Source organism: Pollicipes pollicipes, unplaced genomic scaffold (genome assembly GCF_011947565.3).
Source record: "Pollicipes pollicipes isolate AB1234 unplaced genomic scaffold, Ppol_2.1 Scaffold_7261;HRSCAF=8764_pilon_pilon_pilon, whole genome shotgun sequence".
In the NCBI taxonomy this organism is placed as follows: Eukaryota; Metazoa; Arthropoda; class Thecostraca; order Pollicipedomorpha; family Pollicipedidae; genus Pollicipes; species Pollicipes pollicipes.
The window spans coordinates 32,761,217-32,783,673 of NW_023597054.1; the positions used below are offsets into that span (position 1 = coordinate 32,761,217).

The window sequence follows — 22,457 nt, forward strand, 5'->3', positions numbered from 1 at the left end:
CACCGCGCCGCCTTGTGAGCGAATGGTCGCTGAGTCGATGAGTTAAAGAGAAAATGAGCAAGTGAGTGAGTGTGTGTGTGGGGGGGGGGGGGGTGAGCGAGAGGGTGGGGATGGAGGTGGGTGAGTGTGAATGGAATGTGAGTTAATAAGGACGTAAGCGAGCGAGTGAGCGCGTGAGTGAGTGAGTGAGTGAGTGAGTGAGTGAGTGAGTGAGTGAGTGAGTGAGTGAGTGAGTGAGTGAGTGAGTGAGTGAGTGAGTGAGTGAGTGAGTGAGTGAGTGAGTGAGTCGGTCGATGAGTGGGCGAACCAGTGCAAAGCCAAGGGAGCGAAAGAGCGAGCTAGCGAGAAAGCGAGTACGATAAGGAAAGCGGTGGGAGGAGGGTGGAAAAAGGAAAATAACGGACAAAGGACGAGAAGTGGCGAGAGAGGGGGTCTCTGCTACGGGGCAAAGAATCGGCCCGGTCGGCAACTGGGCGTCGAGTCATCACAGCGCACGAGGTGCTGTGCAGACCACCATAAGGAGACGCAGTGAGACCCGCCCCTGGCCGTGCCCCTCTCCTCTACTCTCCATGAGCTCGGTCTAGCTTCAGGCGTTCAATCAAAGTCTTCACATTCATCATTCACAAATCATCTACACATCTACACGTCTACACATTCGTCATTCACAAATCTAGCCCGGAAGTAAAAATGGCCCTTGTACATTGTGTAGATTGTAAGAGGCAAGCAGAGCGCACTCGTCTAGCAGCAGTCCAAAATAGAGCCGGCCAAACGACCCGGCCGCCGCCGTGACGTAGCGAGCCCAAGTACGCTGTCTCATATTGACCTCTCGTGCGCAGCAGATCGATCGCCAGCCGGGCCGACGGCAGGTGTGCTCCTTATCCTGACCGCATTCTGCAGACCGCCGCATCCCCACATCCTTCACATCCCGTAGCGTGACGATCATCCCACTGCGCCTGGCGCTGGCCAACACAAAGAACCTTCCTTGCACTCAAGAGCTTCGCCTCAAGTCGCACTCGGAATTCCACCCGAAAAGTCCCCATCGCCACGGCCAGCATCACGCAGTGGTCATACTGCCACTCGCCGCGGCGCTTGTCGGGATCCGGTGTCAGGTCCGGTTCGATATGCGAGTCAAGGTCTCAGCACGACCCACGACCCACGCGACGGTTTAGTGATGCGCGGTCGGGATCCGTGTTCGGATTCCGGTCCCGGTGTCGGGACTCCCGGTCCAAGTCCTGTCCTGTCCTGTCCTGTCCTGTCCTGTCCTCTGTCCTGTCCTGTCCTGTCCTGTCCTGTCCTGTCCTGTCCTGTCCTGTCCTGTTCTGCTCGCCGTCCAGGGTGAGGCGAGGCGTCTGTCGACGGACGTACGTTCTCTGCCGGCTGCTAAACATTTATGTTTGTTTGGCGCTGAGCTGCTGATGGAGGAGTCGCCCGGAAATGGCCTGCAGTCGTATGCACGCGTGCCCGCGCGCAGAGCAAACGGACAACGGAGAGAAAACATGGACGAGTGTAGGCACAAGGAAAGCATCCCGGTGGAAAAGGCGAAAAAGTCCATACCCTGACACCTGGAGCGTCTGTGGTGAAGCAGAGCGCCCAGCCAACAAACCTCGGCGACGAAGGATGACAGCGTGTTTGGGGGAGGGGAAGAAGGACACGCACCCGTCCCCATCTCGGGAAAATCCGACGTTAATCCTATGGTGTTGCCTGGAATAAAACGAGGTAAAAATCGCGTTCGTCCTTCTTCATTTCATCATAGCATCAGCCGCTACTGGCCGACTGAGCTTTTGATTGTTACTGGCCGGTTGAATTGAGTTCTCCCACGCCCCCACCCCTATCCCCAAGTAGCAATTGTGGGCCATGGAGCGCCTATCAGTTGTTCATCCGAGTTTTTCCGCCGTATGCGCATCTTAACCAGAGTTGCCATGTCGGTCCACAAAAAGGCAGCCTCCATAACGGCAGCTTGACATCGCCCAGATGTGGGCGATATCATGGCGAAGTCATTTCCAATTAGAAAAGTTGCATTCACCTCAAGACAAGAGAGCACACGGACCGCTTACTCAGCACCAAAGGTGACGTAACGACACAATCACGTGACCAAACCCCACACTTTCGCGCGCAAAACATACCACGAGCTTTCAATTCCATCGCGGACCACATGCGGCACCTGCCCTGCAGGTCACTTCGTAAAAAGTGACTGCCTGAAAAGCGTCCGGCTGACAGCTGCCGTACTGCCCGCGGCGATTACGCGACGGCCCGCTCCCGGCGGCCAGGATCGGTCTGTGCCTAGCCCCGGCTGGAGCACATAGCCCGGACACGGACGTCAGGGTTATGGCGCCCGCGGTCCCCTCCGACAGGCGGACCCGCGTGAGCCGCAGCCGCCCGATTACAGGGAACCCCCGCCACCCGGAGCCGGCAGCACGTGACCTGGCGGCCGAGCAGCAGCCGCTGGTCGGCAGGAACGCCCCAGGCCGCAGGCTGTAGGTGGAAAAACCGCGCAAGGAGCGGAGGGCGACACCCACTTAGCCTGAAAAGCTAACCACGAAATAAATTGGACGGTCAGTGATAGCCCATGAGCAGTGCTGGCAGCATGGCACGGGAGAGAGCATCTGTGCACAAATTGTGTCGACACTTGGCATAAGTCATTCGCCGTCGCGTGGGAACAGTGTACCCCTTTTTCAGTCTCCAAATCACTCGGAGGTTCCGGCCCCACGTGGTTCATAGCACCCACTCACGGAATGGTTGACAAAATACACTTTGTTACACGAAACTTGTGGCGTTGTCTTCCAGAATACTGCATACTTTCGAATGCGCACAAACAGTAAGCTGGGACTAGTCTCACAAATTTGAAGCGGTGATTATGATATGGGAGAGGACCAGTTTCCTTGAGGTGCATTAACAACCATATAAATTTGGTGCCCAGAGCGTCAATAAACGCCGCGCAGTCTCTAGTCGTTCGGAGCTGTTTTGTTTGTTTCAGGCAGGGAGTGACATGGTAGCTTGACGTGACAGTTTTATTTGCTGTTTTGTTTCCGGTCTCTCGGAGCCAGTTCAAAGGTGACACACTCCGCGGCACAGCCGTTCGGACTTGTCAGGTTCCAAACAGGCCATCCATATTGCCAAGGTGGCGCTGACAGTCGCCGAGTCGAACGCCGACTGGACCAGGATGCCGCACATCCCACGTCAGTCGCTCGTCCCAAGTTATTCGCTCTGTTCATTGCTGAAGAAAAAACACAGCCAACTTTATGCGAGTCGGAACTGATGACGCTGAAGGTGGAGATGGAATGGAACGTGGAGAGGGAACAACGGCCTTTGAATTGTGTAACTGTTCGCTCGTGCGCACATGTTTTTAAATGAGTCACGCGAGTAGTTTCACAAAATACGCGGGGAGGGACCAGTGAAAAATAACAAAACGTACCCCAAAAATACGCCAACGACAACTAGGTCGCGTCCCTGCAGACTTGTCCCGTTTCTTTCTCAAAGTACGGCGGGAGGGAGGGGGCCAGAGCTGGGTTCAATAGGAAGCTACACTTCTGATCCCATCTGCAGTAGGCTTAAGCTGACGGCATTTAAAAACCCCTTTGCGTCCCCTATGACCCTATGATTTCCGGCCTCAAGGATGGCCCTGCCCAGCAGGAACTGAAAGACGTATATGCACGGGCATGAGCGAGGGTCCAAGGCGCGTCGCAGATGGTAGCTTTACGGCAGACGATCCTGCCATGGCCGGTAAGTCGAGTCGCCACCCAAGGTTGAAGCACACATCGCGGTTTGGGCCACCTGGGTAGTGGGCCAGCGACGCAGTGCCTACGCAGCGCAGGCTTCGCATCGCAAGGACACTGATTCCAAGAAATAAAAAAAGAAAAGCGCCAAGGCCACAGACCGCACGTTTCCGGCATATATTTGAGGCGTTATCAGCGTCGATAGTGTCGACACGTTAAGACTTTCTGCATAACAGATTTCCGTGCGTTAACAAAATAGTCAACCCAAAGCAGTTCTACCGCCAATCCCAAACTGAGATGACCACTCGGCGATTTATCGTCGATGGTGTCAACGCTGCGGCGGTCTCCCCTGCGATGCGGCAATGAGCGCTTGATAGTGTTCAGAAGATGGCCGGGCCGCCCAACGGTGTGCACAGGGGCGCACGAACCACGCGACTAGTCGGCTGACGTCACAGCGTGCAGAGCGTGATTCAAAAGCCGTGCACGCCCGCCCACCAGCACCCGGTGCGCTTCAACACAGTCCCGTGCACAGCCTCTGTGCACAACAACCGCGGCGAGTCGGTTGCGTGCAGTCTGACTGAAATCACTGCACCACCCTCCCTCCTGAGATCTGCGGCCAGGTGTCGACTGACGGGTCTGAGCCCGATGGTACACTTGACGAAGGACCGACCACAGTGTTCGCTTCTTGAAGTTAGCTTGTCGTGCGCATTTCATTCAAGTCACTCATAATGCCTCAAATCGAGTCAAAGAGGCTGGAGCCACGAGCGACAAGAGCCGCAAGTTTTCGGTCCGCACGCATTCAGCGCGCGCGTTTAAGGCCCATAGGGCCTTGAGCGGGTATTAATGAATACATCACAATGTTCGGCAGAATTTTTAATGTAAAATTTACCAACTTATGCTTCTCACTATCAAGCAATCACAGGTAAAAAATGCCAAAGGAAAAAGAAATTGCTGCACAAAATTGACGGATGGAAAAGAACATCATTTGAAAAGTTATGTTCAATTAATTTTAACTGCAAACACATTTTATAAACCCAGGCAATGGTACATGGAGTCATGTATTCTCCTTAGTTACACTGGTTGGAGCTATTTTTCTCAGAATTCCAGGCCTGGAATATTGGGTTCTTGTATACAGCATGCTGAATGGCTAATTTTTTTTTAAAGATTTGATCCGAACCCTTTGAATGGATGGATTTCAGGGATCAAAGCTCACGCTAAGCAGTGCTTGTTGTGTGAGCCCTGACCCCTACCATCCGATCGCTCAATTCCATGTCAACGGCAGAATTTTGTGGCGAAAGCTTAACGTGCCGCAATGCTCGGCACGGTCCGTCCTGCCCTCTGACGTCAACTGACCTTTAGCGCGACCGCTGCCACCGGCCGCAGGCCATACCTGTCAAGGGCAAATAGCGAGCGCCCTAAAGCGACTCAAACCCACCCCGCCACGGGTGGGTGGATCGGAAGGCAGGCGCTCTAACCAACTGTGCTACCGGGACGGACAATATAATTTTCTATCGGATAGAAATAAATTTCAAAAGGGAACTAGGATAATCTAATTACAATAACTTTATACGTAGCATCCGTCAAATACGTTTTTTTAATGAATCCTCGGTCACTGACCTTGCTAACAGTGGAAAAGCTTAGATATAAAGAAGACGGCAGGTGCTAGTCAGTCTTGAGAGCGGTTTTTTCCCCAGTAAACACGCGATCAAATGGTATACATTTCAGACACTTGTTTTATTCCCGGCATACATTCTCAACCTTAAAAATAAGATAAATCCCGAAACAAGGAACCATAAAGACATAATGCTACGCATTGAAAAATGTGTGTCATCTGATCACGTGTATGATCACGTGTAAAAACACTGCCAACACTGGCTAGCATCTGGCGCCCACTTCATATTTAAACTTTTTGAATCTCTCCCATTTTAAGACATAAGCCCTTCTAGTTTCTGAGCTACGCACCCGCGAAAATGGGAAAAGTATTTCGGAGAGCATTTCAAAGTCACCTTAGCATACACGGAGTCATAATAAAGTCACTGACATCTTGCCATTCCATAAGCCATGCAGCGATCAAAAGCAAAGGAACATGTAACTGTCAAGGCGTTCCTATCTGACGTTCGTGAGCACGATTTCCAAATATAGCGACCGTCGCTTGGTTCTCATCAACGCTGTGGAAGGCACGTTGACGTAATCAAACCTTGACACATTTAGGAGCATATTTACTGAACAGATAATTGCGATGCCTGGACCAGTCTTTTCCACTTAAATGTGCACCAATGCTTAAAAGTGAGCTTGTTTCATCAAACCTGATGCTTGCTTAAATACCTTTAAATGGGAAACATTCACTTAAGCAACGGCACCTCTGTTGGCATTAATGACATCAGTATGAATGAACGTTTGTTACTGACACAACGGGCGCAAGGGCCAGTTACCGAGAAGGGCATTGATTTAAGTTTGAACCAGTGCGTCACTGTACACCATGTGATACTCCGTTTTTCAAAGTGGAAGTGCGCACAAGGGCCACTGTGTGAAACGCCATAGGGAGACATCAAAACCATAGTATAATGTGTCGTCGAATTTGCGGAAGAATAGCCCCATGTTTGCAATATTTTTCTCTTAACGGAATGTTTCCAGCTTTTGTAGCATTTATTACACGAGCATTTCAAGAAATGAATGTGTTGCAAAGATACAGATCACATACGTTGAAAAATAAACAAAGCCAATGAAGTGCATTACTTTCATAGTGGTGTAAAAGGAGTTCGGTGGGATTTCTCCCACAGGAGGGGGAGAACAAAAATCGAATGGCGACAATACTTTAATCAAAATTCTGACTTATTCAAAAGCATTTCTAGAAAACTAGGCAGCACCAAGCCAAATCTAACGCGTCTGATCTAGCAATAAGTGAAAACTAAAAAAAGTGGCATATTCCATTTAAGCCATACCTGACAGCCGCGCCAGAGTCAACTTACAATGCAGAAACGGCTTACAGAGGTCACTGATTTGACAAAATGATCCGCATCAAAGATCACGCGGAGGCCGCTGACAACCCGGAAGCTGAAAAGGTCGCCAGGACAGTGCCAGACATGTTCACGTCAGAGCCACTGCTAATTCAAACGCAGCGGCAACGCGCCGCCAATGGCACGCTGTGTTCTCACCCAGGCCGTGATATCGCACGGACCGCAAATACTTCCCACGCCTGGTGTGGCTACTGATCGGTGGAGCTGACCTAATGCGCCCTCCCTGTCCCCGGCCCCGCATAACAAGCCTTTATGTTAACAAACAGACCACTGGACGACCGATGAGAGTCGTTAGAAACGTCCAAATGCTTGACATGTATTTGAGCTGCTGTAACTCAGTGGGAACAGAGGCGCAAGAGGTTTGGTAAGGAGGTGGCCCGGCCTCGCGGGGGTTCGACAGGGGTTCTTACGGGGGGGGGGGGGGGGGCTCTAGAGACTGACAGCTAAAGATTCTCACATCATTTTTTGTCTTCTTTTGGTTCCCTGATAACACCCTTTGATGGACTGGGGCACGCAGCGTGATTACCAAACTCCTTCGGGCGCTTCCGTTAAATGCCTTCCCACGTCCGGCGTCTCACATTTGCCAAAGGAAGAGAAAGGCCAGGTGTGCACCTTTCAATGCTTCTTCTTTTAATATCACACCCTAACGGCAGAATTCAGGGGCGACACGTGAAGTTTCGCTCGGAAATGCACGCGAGGAGCTCTACGAGCATCTAGAAACGTCCGGGCACGACTGCATACGCTGGTCTACGGCGGCCGCCAGGAAGGTGAGCGGCCAGGACTTCCAGAGATACCAGATCCCTTTTTAAAACGGCGTAGCGCGGTCAGCCCTTGCCCATTTCAGATTTCGTTCGAACTATGTTGGGTGCCACAACTGGTCGGACGTCCCGGGAAGCAGGAGCACCCTGAACAAGGGGATATCGACGCGCTTTGTTTATGCCATTCCGCCGAGCAATTCGCGCAGACGGGATTGGCTGGATACAAAATGAGTACCAGGATATCGCGAAAGCTGGCTTCAATGCAGCCGACTAGCTCCAAGGATACAAGCCCATGCAATTTTTCTGTCTCGGTGGCGGTATGCCACCTCGGACAAACTCCAAAGCATTTGATGACCTCCCAAGATTTTGGCCATGCTGTGCTCGGAGCTGGCATTTCTGAAGCTTCGCTCGCGTTCAGGAGACGCCACATCCTCCTCCGAACCGCACCAAATCACGTCCAATAGACCCAACCCATAAATTGGCACGCACATTTTTCACCAGCGATGGAACTGAAGGCGCTGTAAACAACACACCAAACACGTTTCGGGATTCTCAATAAATTTTCCTTTCTTGAGACAAGGACAAAGAAACGTAACAATCTTTTACATCTGGCTAAAATTGCATGACACGGTGCGTGAAATTTAAAAAAAAAAACAGCTTGCCTAACGACTGCAAAGTCTGACCACGCCGTTCAGCCGTTTCCTCGAACGCGCCCGTCATGTCCTATTTGCGTAGAAGTGGCTAGCTCTGCTGCAGACGACTGGCCGGTGCATGCCTCCTAATAAGCCACGGGCCACGCTTGTGGTCTGCGATATTACTTATGTAAACAAAAGTACTGCTGCCATGCGGCGCCTTCACCGTTATACAGCAGATCCGCCGTCATCTCTCGCTCCAAGTCCAGTTCCGGGTTCGGTTCCGGGTTCGGCTCCGGTTCCGGTTCCGGTTCCGGCTTCGGTTCTGGTTTCGGTTCCGGCTTGGGCTCGGGCTTGGGCTCGGGCTCGGGCTAGGGACGGGGTCAAGGTCGGGGTCGGGTTCGGGTTCGGGCTTGGGCTATGTCCGCGCTCCCCGCGGACGCCTCCCTACCTAGCGGGTTCGGCGGTTCGTCAGCCGCCAGCCGCCGCCGCTGCCCAAACGGCACCGCGACGTCCGCTGATGAACGAGACGAAGTTTCGCGGCCGTGATGGACCGCTTCTTCATTGCATCGATGCCGCCGACGAACGGCGGAGTGGGCTATCGACCCCGGCGGCGGCGGCAGCCCGCCCTCCGATGACTGGGGCCGTGCGGCCGCGGCCGCCGCCGTCGCCGGCCAGCCATTCAGGGCGCGTGCAGCCAAGCGGCGGGTGCCGCTCACAGCGCAGCGCCGCACGGCTTCGATGAGAACATGCCACAGGCCGTGGCCGAGGAGACGGCGAATATCAGTAGTCTGCTCAAAAAACCACACGGGATGTTTATACTTTAGGTAAGAAGGAAAGGCATTGAGCTCCTGTTTTTTCGGCATTATGTGTCTTATGGGAGCTCTTAAGGAAGTTCGTATGTTGAAAATAATGACCCTTCCATATCCCGGGAATACTGATTTAATGACGTTATCAAGCACGCATCAAGCATAAAGCTAAAGCTAAAATGTGGTTCAATGCCTTCTTTTTCCTTGACAATCGGTACTCGGAACACCGAGTGAAGTTCGCCACTAGGCCTGCACCTTCTGTCTTTAACGCTACATTTGGTTCGCCAAAAAAAACCCTGAAAAGGTGAAGCAAATAAATCCCGTGTATGTGAAACTTCCATTCATCGACAACGAGCTGTGCAAACAGGGTGAATGCCGCCGTTCGTTCGAGCTGTTTGCTCGCCCATAAGGTAGCGCTGACTAGTCCTCATTTAAAGTCCCTGTTAGTTCGACCAGCCCTGGGAACCCCAGCGTGACCAGCTGGGAGCACAACTTGCCATACATGTGCCCGCGGGCTATGAGGAAAATGCGCCCGGGAAGCACGTAGCGTGCCCGATCTCTGGTACTTCAGCCCAGGCAAATCTTATGCATGAAACATACGACGGACATGACCGATTTCATGACCTCCTGGGAGACGAGCCTTACGGAGAGCGTTCAAACCGCTTGAGTAACACATGAGGGAACAGCACGCGGTCACGCAGTACAGCGCAAAAAAACATCAAATTTTGCAGACAAAATTGAATAAATCGCAAAGAACAACGTGGATTGAACGTCATTATAATCGCAACACATCCCTAATCTGTGTCCGAGATTGAGCACACAAATGTCTTGCTACTTTGACTTGGTTTGACCAACACTGTTCAGGTCACGCAGGTTTAGAAAAAGTTTCGAGCCGCGATGAGCGCTGACGGTCACCGGCAAGTCTCCTTCCATCTCGATGACGGGCATGGGTCATCAGAACGTTCCAGTTTAGCCATCTGTATTTCAGGCAACCCTTAGTACGAATGCATTTAGGTGCTGGGTATTTGGACCTGAGTCTGAAAGGCTGGAACAATCGTGATGTACGTGCAATTCCGTTCGTGCTGTGATGTTCACTATTCGGTTTGGGTCCTGGTCGATCTCCGGCTAAGTCAGCTCCGTTTCATGCCGCCCTTAGCGTAGAAGCCTGTATTGGGTATAAGAACGTGGGGGCTCGAATTATTGATAATCTTTATACCTTTTTAATGACAGGGTGAGGACAAAATCTGAGCTTTTCCGCACTTAAGCTGCACTAGTGCATAAATGCTATTTTTCCTTAGCGCTGTTCACTCAGAACCATAAATACAGCTTCGAAACGTTTATATTCCTCAATGCAACCAATGCTCGCTTGATAAAGTCGTCAAACAATTAGCTTCAGCATATTGAAGGTAGATCATTCCCAGCATGAAATCCCCACACAAAAAGGACACTAATATTGTACGCAAGGAAAAATGTGAAAGAAGTTGTTTGCAGTCACTGCTAAGGCCGCATTGTGTTTATCACGTCGGTTATTAAATGTGAGAATCGGAGCAACAAAAAAACCGGAGGCTGAGTCCCGGCGTCGGGTATGGAATCCGAGCATGACACTTCCAATTACATTAGCACGAGTCACCCCTTCCAACTACCCTCATACGACTCAGAGCCTGATCCACGTGCGCATATAAGTCAGATTCCAAATTCATCAATCAAATACCAGCATGAGTCCGAGTATGCGTCCCAAGAACATCACTTCAGGTCCGAGCCCGATTGCCTGACTCCGGGTCCCAGGTGCGCCGATAACATGAATCTGAGTCGGCGCCTGAGCCCGTGTTTGAGCCCGGCTCTCAATATAAGTCGGCGCCTGAGCCTGTGTTTCAGTCCGAGTATCAGTCTGAGTCGGCACCTGAGCCTGTGTTTGAGCCCGAGTCTCAATATAAGTTGGCGCCTGAGCCTGTGTTTAAGCTCGAGCCTCAGTCTGAGTCGGCGCCTGAGTCTGTGTTTGAGCCCGAGTCTCAGTCTGAGTCGGCGCCTAAGTCTGTGTGTGAGTCCCAAGTCTCATTCTGAGTCGGCGCCTGAGCCTGTGTTTCAGTCCGAGTCTCAGTCTGAATCGGCGCCTGAGCCTGTGTTTGGGCGCGAGTCTCAGTCTGAGTCGGCGCCTGAGCCTGTGTTTGAGCCCGATTCTCAGTACTGACGCTCTGGGACGCTACAATATATGCCTAAAGCTATTAAAAGGGTTCAAATACCTCCAGTACATCAACCTCGCGTCGGGCATATTGATTCAGGTCATGCAAATGAGTTGACGTGTTGCAGAACTTCTCCGCGATAGCGACCATGAAAGGCTAGGGTTGTTTGCACCGTGGGTCGATTTCATCGCCGTCGATATCTTAAAAGGTACACACCACATGTTACTAAAAGTAGGGATGTTGCCTCCTTTTCATTTGGAAGGTAGTGATCCCGCCATCTCCTCAAGTAAGAGAAGTTTGTCAGACGAAGGCTTAGTCAAAGGGGGGAAGGTCAACTAGGCGCGTGAGCAAATGGGATTGCGGGAACTCAGGTGAGTGGGAAGGGCCGGGCTGATTCAGATATTGTAAGAATGAAGGAGACAATTAACAGGGAAAACTTGCCTCTATAGCACAGTGAAATACCAACCATACCACGGGCTTCCCGGCGTCTTTTCGATATCATGGGTTCTTTGACGCGGCCGTCATTGGGGCCTTACGACGCATTCAGCTGCTGAGGCCGTATGGCGTCGCCTGCCTCTCACCCTGGCAGGAAGGGCGGACACCACGGGGAACCGAGCCCGAACATACCTCTGGTTTCCCAGACGCGCAGCGTAACCGTGTGGTTTCCCAGACGCGCAGCTTTAACCAGTACACCACTGGTACCCCATCTGACGCGGACATGGGCTTTCCCACCATAACGCCCATTAGCAGGCCCCTCACGCAGTCTTGGGGCTCCTCGCCATCTTAATAGCCATTAGCTCGGGGCTTCTCACCAATCTAATGCCTATCAACAAGCTACGAAAGGATCGTGACAGACGGGCCATACACAGTCAAATGTCAACATAATTCATCGACGGCCCGAGATGACTAAGGTATCACTGAAATAGATAGGGAAAGGGATTGTACGTTTTTGTTGTTGTTTTACTTGTTTTTTAAATGACATTTCAGTCGGTTTCAAAAACAAACAGATGAATAGCGAGGGGGATTGTACGTTTTGTTTTTTTCAACTAACATTTGAATTAGTTGCAAAAACAAACATATGAATGTGGTAGAGGGCCAATAGAAGCAGTACTTTGCTAGGAATTGCGTCATTCGCACCAAAGCACCAAGTTTCAAAATGTGGAGCAAGTGCCACCACACATCTGCTGAATCGGCTGACACAATCACGTTCACCTCTTAGATACCAACACAAGTAGCTCATTCATGACATATATCGTGAAGAAACAACTTTTTCGCGTCTTATTGCTCATATATGCTGCTATAGCATGAAACCATTGGGTGCGTAGTGTGCGTAAATGGCTTTCAGCTTAATAACGACGTCAACTGGTTCCACACTGCAGTACTAGACAATAGCTTTAAGTACTCATTGTCTTCGACATGTATCGCAAACTGCCTTTGCTCCGGGGCTAATTCTTACAAAGATGGTGGGTTCCGTGATCAGTGCCGTAGCTCTGTCAGCGTTTGAACTTAACTGCAAACTACATATACGCATCAGACTGCATTTTAATTCAGAAATGAAACCCTATGCAATCCATTTCAGGGTACCGGGACGGTCAGGAGCTCCGAGGTACGGCGCATCTGTTTTTAAACAAAGAAAGATAGAGCTTAGCGGAAAGCACCAGTGGATATATCTGTGAGACCACGCCCCGCAGCAACTAGAAACCCAAACAGGCCTGTTCCTTGTTCAATATTGAGCATCATGGTACAAGGTTTGAAGTATTTTGACCACCTATTTATAATGTATGGCTCCATAGATGTAACAATGTCGGCCTGCCGCGCACGGTTCGTAGCACCGTCGGCTTCTGCCGTCCGCGCCCGCGCAAGCCGTAAAGCGGCGTGCAGTGTTGCTCAAAAATCGCCCCTGCTCCGAAAATAGAAATGATAGGGACACATGTTTCTTTGCGTCAAGACACGCGTAACCGATACCCTATGAGATACGAAAATTTCGTCGCGGTTGTATACTACGCCAGCGAGGCGTCTTCAGAACACCCTAGGGGAGTGGCATCAACCCCCTCTACCGATCAGGGGGAGATTTAACACGCGCTCGGGTGGGGGGTCGACTTGAGCACCCGAAGGTTTTTCCAGAATGGTTTCCGAACGGCGCAGCTGTGCCAAATTTTACATAGCTGTAGATAATTTAATAACGGAGCATTCGGTACTACATTTTTTGATCAACCTTGTTAAGCCACTGACCTACGGCATGTCAAATTCAGACCGTTTTATTACTCTAGGGCTTGCTGTATGAGGTAGTTTCTGGTGTCCATTTCGAATGTATTGATAAGAGGAAACCCATTATACATCTATAATGCACTTCCCGAGGGTCAGAATAGGTCACTGACATGAAATGATCCAGGCCAACATTTTGTTTTCAGGAGCATACTGCCTAGTGTAATCTTTGCTGCTTATTCAAATGCAAGACTCAAAGCAGCCTTGTATGATTTTGATCACCATGACCTTCAGAAGGCCAAACAAGGTCACTGACCTTAAATGATAATGTGACCTTTTGTTTAGAGCATGTATCTTGATTCTGGGGGCACTTTGGAGACCGACCTGGAAAGTGAACATGTTTGATCTTATTTGACCTGAAGGCCATGACCTAAGAACCTCAAACTTTGACCTAAGTGAGTTCACGTAAAGGACAGCGTATCCTGCAAATTTGGTGTCTCTAGCTCTGTTAGTTCCTAAGACCTCAGAGGGGTCAAATTGACCCTCCAACCGGCCACCCGGACGCGTGTCAACACGTGCCCGGATAACTGGTTGAATGCCCTTCGCTCGGGTGGGGGTCAATCTGCCCCCCCCCCCGAGATCTCGAAAACTAAGATAGCTAGAGACATCACATTTACAGGGTGGGTTCGCCCGTCTGTGAAGTAAGTTGTGTCAGAATTTGAGGTTCCCTAGAAATGACCTTGGGGTCGAACGAGACAAAAGTATGGCAATCTGAAGACTGGTGTCCAAAGTGCCCCCAGACCTCCCCATGAAACCGTCGTGAACATATATATCTATTCCAAGCAAAACACCAACGGTGTTCAATTAGGGCCAGTGAGCTTTTTTACCCGAAAAAGGTCAACGTGATCAGACACATCCGAGATTGCTCCCATTTCGTCATTCAAATAAGCGTCAGGGATTACGCTAGACGGTATGCTCCTAAAAACGAACAAAACAAATTGTTGACCTGGGTCATTTTTAGGTAGGTGAGCTACTCTGACCATTAAAAAAATACATGGACGTGTCTGTTGCGGTTCCTATCATAAATTAAGTCGAAATCAGCACCAGAAACTATCTTATAAGCAAGTTTCCGAGTACAAAAGCAAGTTGGTTGTTGACCTCGACCTGGCCTTCATACCTCAGCCTAGGATCAATGGAATGTTGTAATTCTACATTAAGTTGGTTTGTTGCCTAAAAAAGTATCTCGGATATAAATGGCTTTGCCTTACACTCCGTTGTCGCATAAGATTAGATTCCCTAGAAACGGCCTGCGCTGACAGCCCGGCCCGACTGCGTACTGCCATAGGCCAGCGACCTTACAAAGTGTATCTTATTTTTCATACTCAAAGATCCGCAATTCAACTACCTACAGCTATGCAAAGTTTGGCGCGGCTACGCCGCGTCATTCGAAGATCATTCAGGAAAATCCTTCTGGAGGGTCACATTGATGCCCACCCCAGCGCGCGTTAACACCCTCCAAGCGCTCGGGGGGGGGGGGGGGGGGCACGGCATGGCCGGCGTCGGAGTTTCGTAGAGGATCAGCTGGTCCAAGACGGTCGGAGGGAACGACTAGAGACGGTCGAAGGGAGCGACTCGGGACGGTCAGAGGAAGCGACTGGAGACGGTTGGAAGGAGCCGTTAGAGACTCGACCGTCTCACCAGAAGACCCGCCGCATTTGACCTTACACAACAGGAAGGCATTTCGCCGGGATGCAGACATGGCTCGGCAGACTCCGGGCATTCGCGGACAAATTATCAGCAAATAAGAGTCCGTTTTTCGTACAAGGTTGAATTTTTGGATCTTAGACATATCGAAGACAAATCATTTAACCAATTAAGATATATTAAAAGTTGATAAAGTTATTTGCCAGACCCTTGGAAGCAATATCTGAGGACTAGTGCAGTCGCGGCTACAGGCGGTCGGCGATCGGATAGAGGGAGAAGAGCAACAGCCGGGCTTTTGAGGGCCAGATAACATGTCAGCGGGTGGGGCGAGTTACGGGTTGGCATTTGGGAAGCAGCTGGGTGCCAAGTGTCGGTTGAAGCCATCGGGCTCGCTCCGAGGGGTCTGAACCACAGAATACCCACTGGCCCTCAGGTAAGTGGTCCGGTGAGAACCAATGCAATCTTCAGTAACAGCAGCTTTCCGCTCCGTTGGGACCCGGCTCGTCTGGTGATGCAAGTGTATTCGGCGAAAATTACGGTGCGCAGAATCAATATCCCTTGGTATACCGATCACAGCCAGACGCGCTGAGAGCAGCACGACTTACGTAACCCGCACCAGCAATACACAGCGCTGCGTCACATCTTCGCAACAGGAAGCCCTCCCAGAAGGAGGGGACTGTGGGTGGGCCGGTCCGGGGCATCGGGGCGGAAACTCACGTGTCCCCGCTTGAGACCGAGGTCGCGAAACGCATTCTATCCCCAGCCTATTTCCTACATTTTGATGGTTACCCGGTCGGCAGCAACAGTCCCCCTCCCATCTCATCCCATCCCCCCAGCTCGGATACGGGCAACCATCACAGTCAGTTGTTTATACTCAGCGCGGCCACCGAGCACTACAGTACACAGTGCAGGCTGGCCTCGCACAGCCAGACGCGCGCTGGCGCTCGCGGCGGGCTACCCGACACAGGATATCGACATTCACTCTGCACGTACAACACGCCGAGCAGCCGGAGCCCCGGCGCAAAACAACACCGCCGCGCCGCGATCATCCGCCTGGTGTTAGAGAGTGACGTACGAGGAGAGCCTTGACCCGAGGCGTGCGCCGTTTGACCTTTGCCAGCTGGCCGGCTGAGAGATGGCCGCCCCCGGACGGCCGCCGATGACCGCCGTCCCGGACTTCCCGTATCGCGACGCCTCGGCTGACCGGCCGGCCGGCCGCGGCCTGCCGCCGGCGCGCCCCGAGCACGGCATCGGCCGCGCGTGACGTCACCCGTTGAGCCGGTGACGTCAGCGGCGCTAATCCGCCGTGCTCCGCTCTGCCGGCGCGCCGACGGCAGTCAGCCGGTGGGCAGGCGGCCGCGGGGAGAGGCTGAAGGGGGGGGGGGGGGGGTAACGGTGACGCGCGACCAGCAGCGTGGCGGCGCCCAGCGCGTGCGGCGCCTGCCGTGGATCGTCGCTTGGCCGGGTGCCGCGGATCACAGCTGAGGCGGTGGCCTCCGCACACCTGCCGGCCGTCGGCGCGGTCACGCTGTCAATCCAGCCACTATGGCCCACAACCATGCATCCGTATCGTTCTAGCGGATGCGCAAAATGTTGCCACAGTTTTTTTTGTGAGAGCCTTTGGGAGAACCCCCACCCATTCCCAGCGAGCTAAATGCAAAAGCCGGCCTCGCACCGTAAGAGGATATTCCTTGAGAAGTATTACAGACCTGCCAGCCTGATAAACCGAGCCAGCCATAAATCCATTAAAAAAGATACTGACTAAGGGTGTTGACGATGACAAGAATGATGACACGTGGAACATGCTCACGATATTTATGCCCGAGACGAGTTCAGAGAAGTGTGTAACAAAGATTGTACGGCCATGAAGAGCATTAGCCCCTTCACCTGGTTTCCAATTGAATAGTTCCTCAGATATCGCAAACATGAAAGTACTTGAGTAGTATACTTCACGTGACAAGCAGAACTGGAACATTACCTCCAGTAACATCAACCCGGCACTCGTCGCCCAACGAGGCCGCCGCCTGCGGTGAGGTCTGTACGGCAGCTGGCAGCGGGCTGGCCGCGAACCTCCGCGCCCGGCGGACCGGCGCGGTGCCTGACAGGTGTCAGCTCCGCGCGGCCCCCGGGTCACGCCCCACTCGCAGCGACTCTAACGACATCCCATCACTGGCACGGCGACTCGCGCATCGCGCGGTGTTCTACGCAGCGCGACGACACGCGCCGCGGGTCCGGCGGAACCAACGGCGACGAGTCCCGCAATAGAGGCCGGGCGCGACGCCGTCAGCGTGCGCTCCTCGGCCGGCCGCTGGCGCGCGGCGGGCGGCGGGCGGCGCCGGCCGGGACCGGGGCGCCGCTGGCGGAGCGGGCGAGGTGGCGCGGCCGCGTCTCAGCCCGGCTCGTGACGCACGCTGTCCGCATGCCGCCGCTATCGGCCGCATCAGCCCGCTAAGAGGATTGGCGGCTGCCGACGGGGCGCGGGCGGCGGCCGGAGGTGCGGCGGGCGGAGCGCGTCCCACCGGGGCTGCCCGCGGCGCCGTTCGCGGCCGAGCTCGCTCGGCCTGCAGGCGGACTCGACCTCACCGCCTCGCCGCCGGCGCAGCTGGCGGTCATGTGGGACGGGCCTCGACGGTCGGTGGAATCTTAATCCGAACGGGCTCGACTCTTTCAGCCAGGTTTGGACGAGACCCGCAGGCGTATCCGGGGAGCGTGCCTTGCCCCAGATAGCATCGACCAAGACCCATACATGGGAACGGCAGATCTCGCAGATGGGGAGTGGTAAAACCAACACATTTCATTGAAAGTCAATAAAATTCGACGCCGAGCCTCAGGAATGATGCCGGTTACTTCTAGACGTTGACAAGCCCGCCGAGCCGCAAGCGTGACGTCATCAAGCAAACTCTGCACATGAACCCCATCCAGCTGTATAATGGAACCGACAGTATCACCCACATCAAGCCTGTCGTCTCTTACATCCGGTGCCAAACTCATCGTACGGAGTGCGTGGCGCAACAGAAATCGCACCGGCTGAGCACTCCAGCGCGAGCGCTGGCTGAGCACTTCAGGCGAGCACAGGCTGAGCACTCCACGCGAGCACTGCCTGAGCACTCCACACGAACACCGGCTGAGCACTGCCACGACAGCACCGGCTGAGCCCTCCATGCGATGCCGGATCGGCCTCGTCGCCGGACCCCGTAGCGAGCCGTGGAGCGCCCTGTTCGATCGTGGCTTGGCTGTCGCTGTCGCCCCCACACGACAGTCTCGCGCCCGAGCGCCGGCCGGCGGCGCCCCATCGTGCCCGTCCCACGCCTAGCCACCAATCACACGTTCCACACAGCACACGCCAGGCCCACTCAATTGGTCCCTTCGCCTCGCATGCAGGTACATGCAGGTGTCGTCACCACTAGCATAACACCTCAGTAGTTGGATTCGCCCAGGCGATACTGATACCGCCATGGCCGATTACCTCGAAGGCATCCGCACATTTTTCAACGACGTAGTATCAATACTGACTGACGAAGCACGACCAGGTCAACAATAGAACGAGTGCATTGGCGCAGAAACAAAGGATCGTGGGGTCATTGTCTCGCATGCCTTTGTTTAATGTAAACCACATCAGGATGAAAAAGAATCTACTGCAAGATTGTCATTGCTTCCCTCCCACTTTCTGAGACGTTCCCACGTGTATGAACGAACGCAATCTACAGCATTTCCCAATACTTTGTTTTCTAATATCCCACTATCCATAATCATCTATTATGAATATCCTTTTTGCTCGTTCCGTTCCCTCAACAAGAAAAGCACCCCACATTTACTCCACACAAGCAGGAGTTGTGGGATTAGAGGCACCTTGTTGTCCCTCCTGTTCACATCCAGAGCATATCAGTTAACACAAATACGCGCCTTATTTCTGGCTGATAATCAACTGCTGCGTTATCAGTAGTTGGTTATCAGCATGCAGCATGCGACAACTCAAACATCGGGTCTGAACTTCCTGCAGCCATGACTCATTTTGTCTTCTCTGTAGTGTATCCATGCAGACGTAATCATTTAAGCCTCCGTATGGTGCTGCACACGCACACCGGCAATGAGGCTGGCGCGTATTTTCCTTCTGAGTTCCTCTACCTTCTAAGCAAACAAAATCACCAGTCTATCAAAGAATCCTACCAGATGAACGACCGCTGCTGATACAGTTGCCATCCCTACGCCTTGCAATGAGGGATTGTGAACAATTCATCCGCTACTCTGGCGTTAGTGGCAGAGGGTTCCCGCATATTCCGTTGGTCTTCCGCATATCACCCATGCTCGCATACCAAGAGCAGCGTCGGCCATAACGCTGCGCTTCCCCACGGACCAACGGCCATTCGGAGCCTGCTGCCACAGACCGTGCTCTCGCTCCGCAGCGGCCGACCGACCGGCCGGACCGAGCACGTGTCGGCCGGGCCGGACCGGATAAGTGTCGGCCGGGGCGGACAGGGTACGTGTCGGCCAGGCCGGACCGGGTACGTGTCGGCTGGGCCGGACCGCGTACGCGTCGGCCGGGTCGGACCAGGTACGTGGCCACCGGGCCGGACCGTGTACGTGTCGGCCAGGCCGGACCGGGCACGTGTCGGCTGGGCCGAGTCGGGCACGCGCCGGCCGGGTCGGACCTTGTACGTGTCCGCCGGACCGGGCCGGGCACGTGTCGTCCAGGCCGGGCCGGGCGCGCGTCAGCCGCATCGCGTCACAATGGTAGCCATCCAACACACGGCGCCATACAAACGTCCGGTCGCAGGTCACACCGATGCACGGCGGACGCGCCGGCACCGATAGTGACAGAAGACGGCGATCGGCATACCACCGGCGGCGTTACGCCGAGACGGACCCTCTCCCTCACCTGGGATCCGGCAGGACAATCTTCTTGCTGGCCCGAGCCGCCGGAGTCGACTTGGACTTCTCCATGGCCATAAGGTAGCTGACGTCGGCCAGCACCGCCTCCAGGTCCGCCATGGCTGCGGCCTCGGGTCACGCCGCGCGCGCTTCTGGGTTACGAGGTTTGAGTCGCACAATTACATCTGCCGGCAGACGAGGAGGCGCGGCGTGACAGACACCGAAGCGCGGTGCACACAACGACCAACTAACCCAAGTCCCGCGCAGTGATGGCCAGACGGCGCGACAAACCACGTGCGTCACGCGGCACACCGGCTTTTCATTAAGCATGCTTGGGTCGGGACGGCCAACGGGTTTCCGCGAGCCACCCGACGTCACCCCAACAAGCCGCGGGCCCCAGACTAGCAAACCGCAGACTGGCAGTCCCGCATCCACGCAAAATGGCCGTGGAAGGCACTGTCCCGGGGCACGGTCGACGTCACCAGGCGACCCGTCGAGCCGCGGCGGCCGGCCGGCGGCGGCAGCTTGCGTGGGCAAGGCAGACATTGGTGTCGTGTGATCCGGTCGGCCGGCGCCCGTGATTGCAGTGGCCTCGACGGACGACGGCCCGGCCTTCTCGGAAGGCGCCGCTACCGGGCGCCGCTGCCGGGCGCCGCCGCCTACCGACGGTCCGACGGCGCACGGCCCGCGTCCCGGACGGCAGACGGCCGACGCCCCCCGTCCGGATCAAAAGCCTGCACTGCATCCGGACGGCCTCCGGACTGCATCCGGACTGCACCCGGACACAGCGGTGGCCAGACGGCCGCTGGCCGCCGCCACCCGTCCACTGACGTCAGCCGTGTATTTTGTTACGCCTCTGTGTATATTAAGACGCTCCATGCACAGCAGGGCATTTCACTGGTGGCAGAGGATTTTGAGCCGTGACATGGCTAGCGAACGCTTCGAATGGCTCGCGGACGCTTAATGCGACGGGGCAAAGTGTTGCATTCAGAAAGCAAGATCTCGTTTCGCTGGCCCATGGTGGGCTTTGCATTAAACGGAGTGTTCCATATTTGAAGATATTGAAGCAAGCATCAAATATGATGAAGTAGGCTAACTTACCTGTATACTTACTTGTATATATAACTAATGGTATACTTTCAAGTAAAAAAGACTGCTCAAGACAACACAAATTCTCTATTTAGTAGATACGCTCCTCAACTGCGCACGAACGCCAGATATGAACGACTCGACAATCATACTTCTCTTGGCCTTGATCGCCGCATGGCCATTGGAACGACAGGATTAGAGTGACGTTTTTATGGCGTCATGGATGCCTGGGCGACCTTGAAATAGTCTGCACGAAATACTCCGCACATTTTTGCGCACATGTAGCTCAGGAACTACAGGGTTTTAGTTCTTACGAGGAACCGGGTTGTGAACTACAGCGGATGATCAAGATGACTATTTCAGTTCAAAACCCCATACAAGTGTGGCACGCTCCTTTTAACGACCACCAAGGGATCACTTTGATCACCGTGCGGGAATGGGCTGAGGTTCCAAGTCTGAATAACAGCGACTCTCAACCGCATTTACTGTTTAACCTCGCAACGGGAGACATTTCGTAGCAAGTTAGGGCATCAGGGCCAAACCGAACCCATATAATCTGCACTTTTGGTGGCATCGTTGGTCATTAGAGATCAGATCAGATGGTATTACCATACAGTGAGATCGCGTCAGCAACGGCAACATTTTCTCCCATTCAAAATCACTTGATTTCGCTGAGAACTAAGAAAGCAATACTGCCACGCCAAGAACACTTATAACGAGCTTCTACCACGTAGATTTCACGTGGTCAAAAACTTACAATAGTCCGATAGCAATGGTCCTGCGATGTAGCATGTTATAATGCAACTTAAAATTGTTCAATGACCGCGCGTGGCATGGGCGGTTCGTCATGCGTGGACCATACGACTAGAGCATACAACACGAAAACACCTAAAACCGAATCCACAGCAAAACATAGATTGTCGAGGGCCAACCAATCGATAGTCGCTACTGCATTCCGGCACGGCGCGTGCGACGCGCACGGGAAAACCAGAAGGGCACGCGCTGCCCAGCGCGTGCCCTGTGGGTAACCTCTGTACGCTTTATACGCTCAGCTGCAAGCCCTGGGCCGGTGAGGCGGGATGGCTACAGTCTCGTCGCTGTTTCTCAGCAGAACGGCGACAGCTGGTAACGACAGGCTCATCTGTTGCTACTGACTGCAGTAGTCAGCCGCGTGGAGAGCGTTTCTGCGCACTACCCACCAAGCTTGCTCCAACGGACCCGACCATGCGCAAGTTCCGTTACCATCGAAAGCGTCCACATCATTGGAACTAGGACGGCTACAAGGATCAAACACGACATTCGACAGCGCGTCTGTGTATCGGACTCCATCGTGGCCGCCCACATCACGCACCGGCGACGTAACTGTCTGCTGCCGGGAGCGGCGGCACCCGCGGCCGGCGCCCATCACAGCCGCACCGCCTCTCCGACGCCGCCGTGCCAAGGGCAGGCGGCAGTGGCGCCCGTGACCGGCCGTCACGATC

The 22,457-nt window shown here is 53.7% G+C and overlaps 1 protein-coding gene across 1 annotated transcript in view; it reads right to left on the reverse strand.

The window, feature by feature from the left end:
* The window catches only part of LOC119111891 (G protein-coupled receptor kinase 1-like), an 87,511-nt gene that overhangs the window by 50,541 nt on the left and 14,513 nt on the right, over nt 1–22,457 (reverse strand). The window contains 1 exon segment of the mRNA XM_037235749.1: nt 19,895–20,072. Coding sequence (XP_037091644.1) covers nt 19,895–20,007 — 113 coding nt within the window. The 5' untranslated portion in view covers nt 20,008–20,072.